Raw genomic sequence first — 11,323 nt, forward strand, 5'->3', positions numbered from 1 at the left:
CACGTGAAACTCGAACTTAGTACTATGCTTTACGAGCAGCTCCGTGGCGCTGCGCCAAATTGAGAACTGAAAATTTTAACTACATTTATCCACTACATTACCAACAAAATTTTTACTTTGTAAGCCTCAAAACTGCAATTTACTACTACATAACAATTTTTCCAAAATCATAAAGTGGTGTTTGTAGCCCCCTTAAGATAATTGATTTAGTGTAAAATTTGAATGCGTACTTATTTAGCAAAAGTCGTCCATGCGTCAGATGCCGGGGTGAATTTACTTAAGCGTACTTATTTATACCCTAATGTAGTTAAAAATATATTACAATAATAGAAAGAAATGTTGTTCTTGATTTCATTAGCTTGTAAGAATTTATTTATACAAAAATAATTAAATGCTTTACATTCTTGGAGAGTGGAGCACAAAAAACGTATTAGAAAAGCTCCCTTATTTTAAGCGCATAAAAATAATTGTTTTAACGTATGAAAGCTCACGATATACATACAATAAGTACCATACATCATAATAAATAGCATTTTTTGTAAGCCATTAAATTTACATGCATAAATATATGTACACAAATGTGTTTGTATTTAAATTGAATTAAAATAAAACTGTTAAATGAGTTTACAATTCAAATAAATGTAATCAAAGTTACCATAAAATATCGTCGTCAAGCTTTTCATTAAGAAATATTTACATAATTTTTACAACTGGAATCGTAACGATGCCATTATTTTTTCAGATTTTCCTAACTTCTATTCATTTAATTTCCTCTTCAGAATGCTCAACTGTGTTAAACAATTATCGCGATAATTTCGTCGCTCCTGCAACTTATCTAATGGCACCATCAGCTCCAATTGCTTGGCAATCTCCACAGCTGTTGGGCCTTCCATCTTCGGTGTCGGACCCATGGTTTCACTCACTGCATAGATGGTATTTGTGTAGCGTTCGAAGTAATTGGTCATACCTTCAGCATTCAAATGCGCCGTTTCAAGTGGTCCCAAAAATGCATAACGCATACCCAAACCATCCGACATTACACTATCCACGTCCTTAACATCGACGATGCCGCTTTGGACCAAACGCCAGGTTTCGTTCAGTATGGCATATTGAATGCGATTAAGTACGAATCCTTCGATTTCACGGCTTAGTACTACGGGCTTCTGGCCGATTTCTTCCATAATGGCGCGTGTCTTTTTCATCACCTCGGGTTTTGTCCATGGTGCGGGCACTACCTCGACTAGAGGCACATAGTAAGGTGGATTGACGGGGTGGGAGACGATTATCTGTTGGATACGGAAAAAAATGTGATTAAGATTTTTAATATTATTTTAATAAAATTGTTGTATTAAACACATAAAAAACGCTGTGTGCGAGCAAAAAGCAAAAAAAAAAAGGATATTAGTAAATGCATGCAGTATTCGTTAATCTAGAGTTGGAGCACAAGAGACCATGAGGTCGAAGTGCAAAGCTCCAATAAATCTAAATCTGAATCTAATCTAAAGTTTGGAAAACTGCGTCCATGAGAAAGCTTGAAATGAGATAAAAAAAAAGTTTTTGAAGCCTTTCCGGTCACCGTGACCGAATGGGTTTATGCGTGACCACCATTCGGGAGTCCGTCGGTTCGAATCTCCATGCATGAAACAGCAAAATAATAGAAACAGTTTTTTCTATTAGCGAACGCCCCTCGGCAGGCGATGGCAAATCACTGAGTGTATTTCTGCCGGCTTAAATCTGTAGCTCCCTCCATTTGAGGAACAACATCAAGACGCACACCACAAATATTAGGAGGAGCTCAGCCAAACACCTAACAGAAGTGTATGCGCCAATTATTTATTTATTTGTTTTATTTTATTTTAAAGCCTCCTCGCAGCGACTCATTTTGTAGAAAAGAGAAGTCAACTTAAAAAAATCGGTTTCAAAACTGGCTATGAAAGTAAAGCATAAGTTAAGCTGCTCCCAGACAAGCATTGTTGAAGCTGGTCATCCTGTGCTTCGAGAGACTGATCTTCTGGGTCGAGTAGCTCGCAAGAATCCATTCATAAGCACAAAAAAATCAACAATACCGCTTTGCTTTTACTACTAACCATCTTAGTAAGGACGAATCTCTAGCGGAAGCTCAGTACAAAGCTAAAATAATAGAGTAAAGGGTAGCAACGTCATAGCTTGGAGTTTATTGTTGAAATAATGGAAAAAAATATGTATCTAAAATGTGCGGGCGGAGAAGGTGAGTATGCGAAAGGTCTTTCACATCCACGTAGCAAAAAAAAACGGCGATTTTACAGTTTTAATTGTAAAAAGTTTTGGGCCTGAAAAAACCTCAGCAAAGTGGAAAGAAGTGAATTCTGTTTGTTTATACTTTTTAAATAGATAAATAATAAGGATTTTTTAAAATTTGAATTTCAGAGAAACTGGAAGAAGCTGCGGAGCGCGTGCGCACTAAACAGATGTTTGCTTTGCTTATCTCCTCTTGGGTAGGTAACGAAATTTATCAGGTAACAACGAAGATAGAATACGAAAAAGGAACATAATTTAAAAAAAGGTACGGAAAGTTACATTTTGAAATCAGCAGCAATTGTATTATCACTCTGAAATAGATCTGCATATGGAAATTATAACGCCTTAGAATAAGCTTATTTGTTGAAACACAAAAATTTGCAAAGATTCCTAAAACTTCAAACTTTGCATACATTTTTTTTTAATTTCATCAAAACTGCCAACTTTTTAACCCGAATATTTCTGGGTATGTAGTTTTATAGTCCACTGAATTTTAGCATAACAAAGTACAAATTTCGTGGCACCACAAAATACCGTTAGGTTAGGTTAGGTTTGGCAGCCGCATCGCACATAGAGACAGCGATGCCACTTAGACCACAAAATGGGTCGGTTGTGAGCCGCAGGGGCTGGGCTACATATCCTCTTCCATATTGAACCATCCTGAGCTTTTGATAAAGCGTAAAAGATTGTTGATACCTAAAGTGTATAGATTATCTTTATTCATTAAGAAGTAGGATCTTAAATATCGGTTTCTGCTTCTGGCTAGAGCCGGACATGAGCAAAAAAGGTGTTGAATTGTTTTCAACTGCTCCTCATTCCTGTAGCTACGACAGAAATCATGCATGTAAACGCCTAATCTCCTTGCATGACTTCCTATGAGACAATGTCCTGTGAGGGCCCCTAATAAGGTCCTAATTTGAAGTCTAAAATACCGTTGACTTTGACTTTTTTGCTTTCGCTGAGTTGTTGCACCTTTTCTTCAATACAAAGTATCAAATTATTTATATCAAATTTTTATATAAAAAAACCCAGCTCGCCACCAAAGGTTAGGTTGGAGCGGTTGTCCTCTTTGGGACACACCCCGGCTCATAGCCCATTGGAATGCCGCGTGTATAACTTGTCCTCATCTCTCCTAAAACCAGTGTGTACTTTTTAAAAATTTTGTCTAACTAAAATGGTAAATTTACATCTGGATAGAGCAGGACAATGGCACCAAAGTATGAGAACGTCTCTTCCTCATCTAGACAATTTCCGCAGAAGTCATGTGTTTACACACCCATACTCTAGGTTTGTTTTCCCATTAGGCAGTTTCCACTTATAACCGAAATCAGTGTGCTAAGGCTGTGCTTATATCGGCTTAGCAGAGATTCTGTGCATTTAGCATTGGGAGTCGACCGCAATTGCCCCGCTTTCTCGCAGGTGATTTCATTTCGCCATCTTTCATTCACTGTTTTTATAATTTCCTCAAAGATAAGTGGGTTAGATGTTTATAAGAGTCTGCCTATACCCGTATCATTGCCTGTACACTCATCGGTCAATTTGGTGCCGAGTTTCGCTAGCTCATCGGCCGTGCAGTTACCCTCAATGTCACAATGACCAGGAATTCATATTATTTTTAGGTTAAATGACTTGACATCAGCATCGTCAACAAAAAAAAAAAAATGCAAAAAATCAACGGTATTTTGTAGGTACTTGAAACTTGTACTTGGCTATACTAGATTTCAATGGGCTATAAAACTATTATCTAATATTAAAATAGCTTTTATTACAAACTTTGCTTACTTTCTGCCCTCCACCTCAATTGTACTGTGAAGTGTGTCAGTATTTTGTAGGTCGAATGATATCAATACTGGGGCACTTTTCGATTAAAAAGTGATGCCACCTCATAAAAATATAATGTTGTTGCAATAAACTAAGCTCGCACACACCCATATTTTCCAGAGGTCTGTAGTATCAAAAAATCACTACCTACCCATTATATCCTTATCTAACCATAATTTGTTTGCTCAAGTAATTTCAAGTTTTTCCACAAACTGTGTATGTGCGTACAAAAGTTAAACTGTTTAATTGGGTGAGTCGTTATCAAAGAGCAGAGTAGAGGATCAGTAGAGGCGCGAGAGATAATAAACTGTGATCTTAATACTGAGTGTGCTTATCAAACTTTGATTGTTTATTTTAGTATGTTTGAATATATGTATTATGTACTTTGACACAGGGTGTGCCAATACGTGCATGTACATACATACCTTGGTGGCGCAAAATTAATCATATTAGCAAATGTCGTACGTCAACCATATTTGACACTTGTGAACTACACAGCTGTTGTGTACAAACAGACAAGCAACGGAGCGCTGGAGGTCCAAAATAAGATTTCAATCACTTAAAATTATTGTTTTTTTAGTAAAACAATTGTTTAATCAATTGGTTGATTAATTTTGTGCCATCTTGTATATAATTTTTCCACTTGTATGAGCCCTGTTTTTATAAATTCTGCTTACTACCACCATGCAATGAATTTATGGATCAAAAACACTTAAAAAAAAATAAAAAATAAAAATAAAGTAAAATAATAAAAATGAAATTAAAAAATTTAGCCACATAATTTTTTGTAGCATTATCACTTTTACTTTTCCCCTAGGTCAACTGTTCAAAATTAACTGATACGAAAATTATAAGTGAAAGTATTTTCTATTAGCGGTCATCGCTCCACTATTACAAATGTAATGATTCGAGCGTATTTCGGTCATTAAAATATAAAAGTAAAAAAAGCATAAAACAGAACAGCATAAGTAGAGCCACGACTCAATCCTTTGAATTAAAAGTTTTCCACCACAAAACAAATTTAAAAATTTTCTATTAACGATGTTTATCCATTGAAGATCGTTTTTCGGGTTAAAAAAGGTTAAAAAAATAAAAATTAAAAAAAGTAATAATTGGCGCTTACACCTTTTTTGGGTATTTCGCCGAGCACCTCCTCCTATTTGTAGTGTGCGTCTTGATGTTGTTCCTCAAACAGAGGGACCTTCGAAATTTAAGGTTAGGTTTAGTTAATTTACAACCTGATTAACAACGACCTCACATAACCTAGTGAACTCAAGCTTAGTGTTGCCAAGAGATTGCATGAAGGCACAGGCGTAGCATATTAATAATAAACTACTTTCTTAGGAGTTTAAGCAAACTGCTGATTCTCACGTTGCAATATCCCTCCATAAGGGTAAGAAGGCGGAGCTAAAACAGCTAATTGCGATATGTAAAATGCTGATTAGTGACACAGGGAATTATACCCTAAGGTAGAGGAGAGCAAAAAGCTTACAATTTGCCCTTAGAAACGTTAGGTAGGTAGGGTGGCTGTTGTAATGACACTTAAATCTGTGGTAGATCCATTGTGATCTCACTGTAACTTTTCCTCGCTCTATGGATTCCTTTTTAAGCCATTCTGTAGCTTTTATAAACGAGCAAAGCTTCGTTCGTTTGCGCTAAAACTCGCTACATCTGTTAAGAATGCACTCAGGAACCTTAGAAGTTAGTTGTTGGTTTTTGAGGTGCATTAGCGAAACATAATTTTGGCAGCACTGCAAGACGTTAGTGCACTCACTTCGATGTAGTTGATATATTTTCCGTTTTCATAGTTTCTGGTTTTAATAGTACAAATTCCGTGTTTCATGTGAAACGAATGTCAAAATTCATACAAATTGTATTGCCGTGAAATATGCGTGGAATTTCGTATGTATCTTACGGCAGAGTGGTACTCAGTTCACGCCAGCAACATTTTCCACACCTATTTAAAATGCACATGCCATTCAAGATTCAGCCAAAATTGACAGTTCGTTTGCGAGTGTAGTGCCTGAGTTCGAATACTCCGAAGATATACCATTTTTAAGCGAAAGAGTGTAAGAAAATCTTCTTTGCTTCAATGAATATGTGTATTAATTTGTTTAAAAACACTTTTCTTACCAAAATTTGTGAATTGTTCTGGGATGATGCTCATAAATTTGACGTTTCATCTCATTCGACAATTATTGTTGTTAGCAACATTTCACGACAAGCAAAATGCATGTTGCTGGCGAAATGTCACGGCTCTGAAGTTAGCACCAGCCTTTAGATGGCTGAGAGAGGGGGGGGCTGTGTGTGATCAATGTATGACATTTATCGACTTATATATCTTTTCAGACACCTTAAATATCCGTTTGTTCGTTCGTCCTTTAAATCAATTAAGGGGGGAAACCGGTTTAGATCGATTTTTTATTGCATCGTTAATATAACTACTCAAGAATATGTGGTAAAAATTTTAAAGCGAAATTCGCATTATTCCCGATTCTATGAGCACTTAAGTGACTGCCTGTCGGTTCCGCACCGTAGCGCGCGTTAGTTAGAACGACGTTTTTCTCGAAACTTCTTTTCTTCAACTGGTGGGAATTCTCGCTTAAAAAGTTATCGACCAATTGTTCTAAAATTTTTCGGGATTTTTTCTTTATTCAATTCTAATCTGTATGAACCTAATTCTGGGATTATATTATTATTTAAAATATGGGGTTTTAAGCAAAATAGATGATAAAATATGGTATAAAAAAACTACTTTGTGTTCAAGCGCCTCAAAAGCATGCAATTTTCAATATTTTTTTACCACAATTAGGTTATATTATTAGGAAATATGTTGTTAATAAAAATAAAATTGCTGTTGATTTCAAAGAAAAATTGCAACTTCAGGAATTCCCACCAGCAAGACACTGGGATGGCGATCGTCCATGGACAGCACGATCTAACGCCACTATCTCCCACGGAAAGAGGTTAAAAAAATTTAAAAGTGTACCTAAAAATATATGTAGATAAAATATCCTCTAAACTTAAACAATTTCTGATTATTACTTCTTTGTTCAAAAAATCCTCGAAAAACACCAAAATTTTGGCCTCCTAAACCGGTTTCCCCCCTTAATGACTGGCTGAGCGCGAAATCTCAAACTTACCAAATACAAAATTCATCTTTCTATTCTGACAAAAGTTTTGGATCGCACTTATTTCAACTTAGCTTTTAGTATAGAACACCCTGTATCTATGCCACAACAACAATTTGTTTGATGTCACCCAAAGATGGTGTGAAATGCCACTTCAAATCACACTTGAATGAAATTAATTGCGTGCTTTTATTTACCGACAAATTATTTTATTGCATGCACACTCGAAGATTCTTGATTACGGCTGTTAGTCCAAAGAACATGTATGTACATACATATGTACATATGTTTTTCTAAAGCGATTCAATTGTTCTAATGCTACCTATGTATAGAAAAAAGATTGTAAAAAGCCATCCACCCAACTGACGAAGCATAAATTTTGGAAGACTCAAATCAAAAAGTTCGGCCTCGCACTATTATTTGACAAACACACACACAGATATGTATGCACACATATAATTATATACAAACATATAATTATATATAATAAATTCATCTGAAGGGGGATTTTTTAACCCCAAGTGTGAGATATTGATAGTGACATTTTGTAATAAGCTAATCTTTGTAAATAAAAATAATTTTCGGTTCATAGAGGGGCTCAATATCAAGTTCAATAAATATTTAGGTATAACCTAATTAGCTAAAAGAAAATATTTTTATTTTCTACATTAAAAAAAAAGAAAAAAATCCATTCTAACATTGGAGGATTACTTATTTGCGTGAATATTTGATGGAGTTGCTAAATTTTTGATCAAATAGTATTTTTAATATCGTTTTAAACGGAAAATACATCGTTTTAACACTGTTATATGACATTTGCTGTTTGGCTGAGCTACTCCGAACAGCAAATGGGTTTTTATCAGGAGTTCTTTAGTGGCAGAAATACACTCGGAGGTTTGCCATTGCCCCTTTTCGTATGGAATAGGGATGGCAAATTTTGATAAATAATCGATTATCGGTTTTCAAATGTTAGTTGATATTTACTATTCTTGGAATTGAATATTCGACGACTATAAACGAATTATTCAATTCGAAAAAGGCGAATTATTAAATTCAACAAGCAGCTATGGATGCGGAACATGTTTTGCACGCTACCCCAACGTCTTGCTTGAGTACGGATTTGCTGGCAAATGGGTGTCGAGAAGCAACTTGAGTGGCTTCTCGCTGCTCATCGTCCAACGCCCCGAACCGTCCCTCAGACACCCCTAGGCGCGGAATTCGTAGAGAGAATGCGTCTGAAACTCCCAGACTCATGACAGCCTTCCACGCTTTCTTTATAAGCCTCGCTTCGCTTTCCTAATTTCGAACTTGTAGATTGCTACTTCTACTTTATACGGTTCCCAACCCGAGGGACACTTAATTCTTCTTGCTCTATTAAAAATTCTTCTACTTGAATACCTAATTTCAGCGAGTTCAGTTGTTTACCAAGGCGAGTTTTCTATTTTAGAAGGTGGTCTAAGTGAGCAAGAGCTGTCAGAGGCCCCTGTATGTGTACGTCTCCACTAATTCGTCTATCGTATCCTCCGAATGATCTAGATTTTTTCGCGGTGCTGCCGCATTTATTTAAAATTTATATGTATTGGAATTTTGTAATCCATAATTTCACAATTTCCACTGACGCGCAGAAAAATGTATGAAAAATCAGTGAATCGCATGCTTAGAATCGATTATTTCCAGAAATGCATCGATTGTGGTGTGTAATCGGTTTTTAAAACACTGTAGAAAACCCCTCCAGGCTATCTTCAGTGGTTTTTAAGTGGATCACAAATGTGATTTTTTTTATTAGAAGTTGGTAAATACAAGGAGTTTTCTGCCAAGTGAACAATTATCTAGCACGGATTTGCGGCTCTTCCTACAAATATTCTATAAATTTCCTCCTAAAAGCTTGCAAGAACTTTTTGAACATGAGGCGACCAAAATTTGGGAGTGATAGATCCAACACAAATCTGCTTACCAGAGTTCATAAATGGTGGAAGCAGCTCAGAATAGGTAGAGAGGGTATACAAGAGTAGCAGCAGGTTGGCTGACGGAAATCTGTGATTTGCCAAGCTTCCATGAAACTATATATGTTAGTGAAATTTAAATAAAAATAAAAAAAAAATGTATAAAAAAAAATCTTCAGACATGAAACACCACATGATAGAATTTTTTCAAAAACGGTCGCCCCTCGGCAGGCAATGGTCGGAGGTTTACCATTGTCTAGTTTTTCATTGCTCATAATAAACCATCTGCCGTTTTAAGGTGGCGTAAAACTGTATGTGGAGGAATATTTGTGAAAAAAAAAACATCAAGACGCACACCAAAAATTGGAGGAGGAGTTCGACCGAACTCCAAATAAAAGTTGTAAGAGCCAATTATTTGTATATAATCAAAAATTATTAGTTCGACACTTAATCGACACTTCTCAGCTGTTTTGTGCCAAAAAACAGCATGACTTTTATATTAAAAAAAAAAGTCTTTATCGACAATGCTATCCCAAAGGTTTGTACCGACATATTGTAGGACATTTCACTCAACGATCCGAAAGCACTGATTAGGTATGCTGAATCAATGCGATTGTGCGATTGATACCGCAGTGTGGTGTTGGAAAATAAGTATTTTAAAAAATATATTTTGGGATTGTAAAAAACATCTTTTTGATGTTATAATTCTAAAAAATCATTTTTAGTTTGGAACGCAACTTGCACCTAAGTACATATGTATGTCTGATGCATACTGAGCGTACAAGAAAAAGCTCGAGGCGCAAGTGGTGCCAAACATAACTACACACATATGTGCATATTAAAAATTTTTAACTGGTATAGTCGTATACTCGTATAATGCCGTTTGTTCTATAGACCTTAGAGAGAGCAGCTAATTGTGTTTAACTTCATAGTCTATACTCAAAGTGACCCAAAATGTCCCAATTACCCCGTTGAAGTAAGCGCTAGATGCATTTTTAATTTTTATCAATGCATAAGCCAAATGTACAAATAAGTGAATTTACGTCATACATACATCTGTATGTATGTATTAAGTCAAACCAAGGTGAAATTTTTGAACGTTTTTTTTTACAAAAAGTTGAAATGACTGTTAGTACTACCACCGGCCAAGATTCTTTTTTGATACTATATAATACTAAGTACGTATGTAAGTACATATACATATATGTATTGTAATGATTTTACTCACGTTTGACCGGTGCTTGAGGTCTTTGGAGAACAGCGATGGCAGGAAGGTGCTTGTCGAACTGGACAGTATGGTTTGCTCATCTACAATTTCATCTAATTGCTTGTAGAGTGCCTGCTTCCAATCCAAACGTTCTGGTATGCATTCCTGTATGAAAATGGCACCTTTTACCATCTCTTTTATATCAGTTGTACCCGAAATAAGAGCGAACTGTTCGCTGGCATTAAGTTTGCCACGTAGCAATCCTTTCGATTCCAAGGATTTAAGTTCCTTTTCGGTTTCCTTCAATGCATTTTCGATTTGTGCGGGAACGCTATCGTAGAGGACAACTTGGTAGCCAACCGAGGCGAATAACATCGACCAAGAACGTCCAATTAGGCCACTAGATAATAGCGTAATTTCCAATATAGAAGTGTTGTCTAAATACTTTTATTCGTAATATTGGCATAAATTGTCCTTACCTGCCCACAATGCCCACTTTGCCTTTACTTGCCATTATTTATTTAGTTAAGCACTTAAACACAATTTAATTTATCACTGAACGCTATTTGTATTAGTAGCGATGAACACTGGCTGCTGTTATGAGTTGTTAGACCTGTAGTGCGAGTCTGATGTGCGCTATTGGTTGGAGAGCGACTTTAAATACTGTTGCTCTACTCGCAGCCGGCTAACAGTGCGATTTGCTCTGACGTCTTTGCTTATCTCTCTCATTGATTTCAGCACATAGTATCTGATGAATAGTGTTGCCAAATGCACATTTTGAGCGCAAGTGATAAGCAGTTAAAAGTAATAAATACAGAGATTAGAATTAAGTAATACTGCAGCTACTTGAAGGGTAAACAGAAGAATGGCATACGCTTTTTTGCATACAAACAGTCGGAATGTATGACTGTATAACCTGTATAACTTTAACTTTGCGTTAAGAA

General features: G+C 36.1%; 1 protein-coding gene across 1 annotated transcript; it reads right to left on the reverse strand.

The window, feature by feature from the left end:
* Positions 1–345: 345 nt before the first annotated feature.
* On the reverse strand, positions 346–11,015 carry LOC129238597 (lambda-crystallin homolog). The gene is made up of 3 exons (XM_054873668.1): positions 10,859–11,015; positions 10,401–10,779; positions 346–1,286 (listed from the first exon to the last, which is right to left on the reverse strand). Exons 1-3 carry the CDS (start codon positions 10,891–10,893, stop codon positions 756–758), a joined length of 945 nt encoding a protein of 314 aa, XP_054729643.1. The 5' UTR covers positions 10,894–11,015; the 3' UTR covers positions 346–755.
* Between the last annotated feature and the right edge of the window lie 308 nt (positions 11,016–11,323).

Source organism: Anastrepha obliqua, chromosome 2 (genome assembly GCF_027943255.1).
Source record: "Anastrepha obliqua isolate idAnaObli1 chromosome 2, idAnaObli1_1.0, whole genome shotgun sequence".
Classification (NCBI taxonomy): domain Eukaryota; kingdom Metazoa; phylum Arthropoda; class Insecta; order Diptera; family Tephritidae; genus Anastrepha; species Anastrepha obliqua.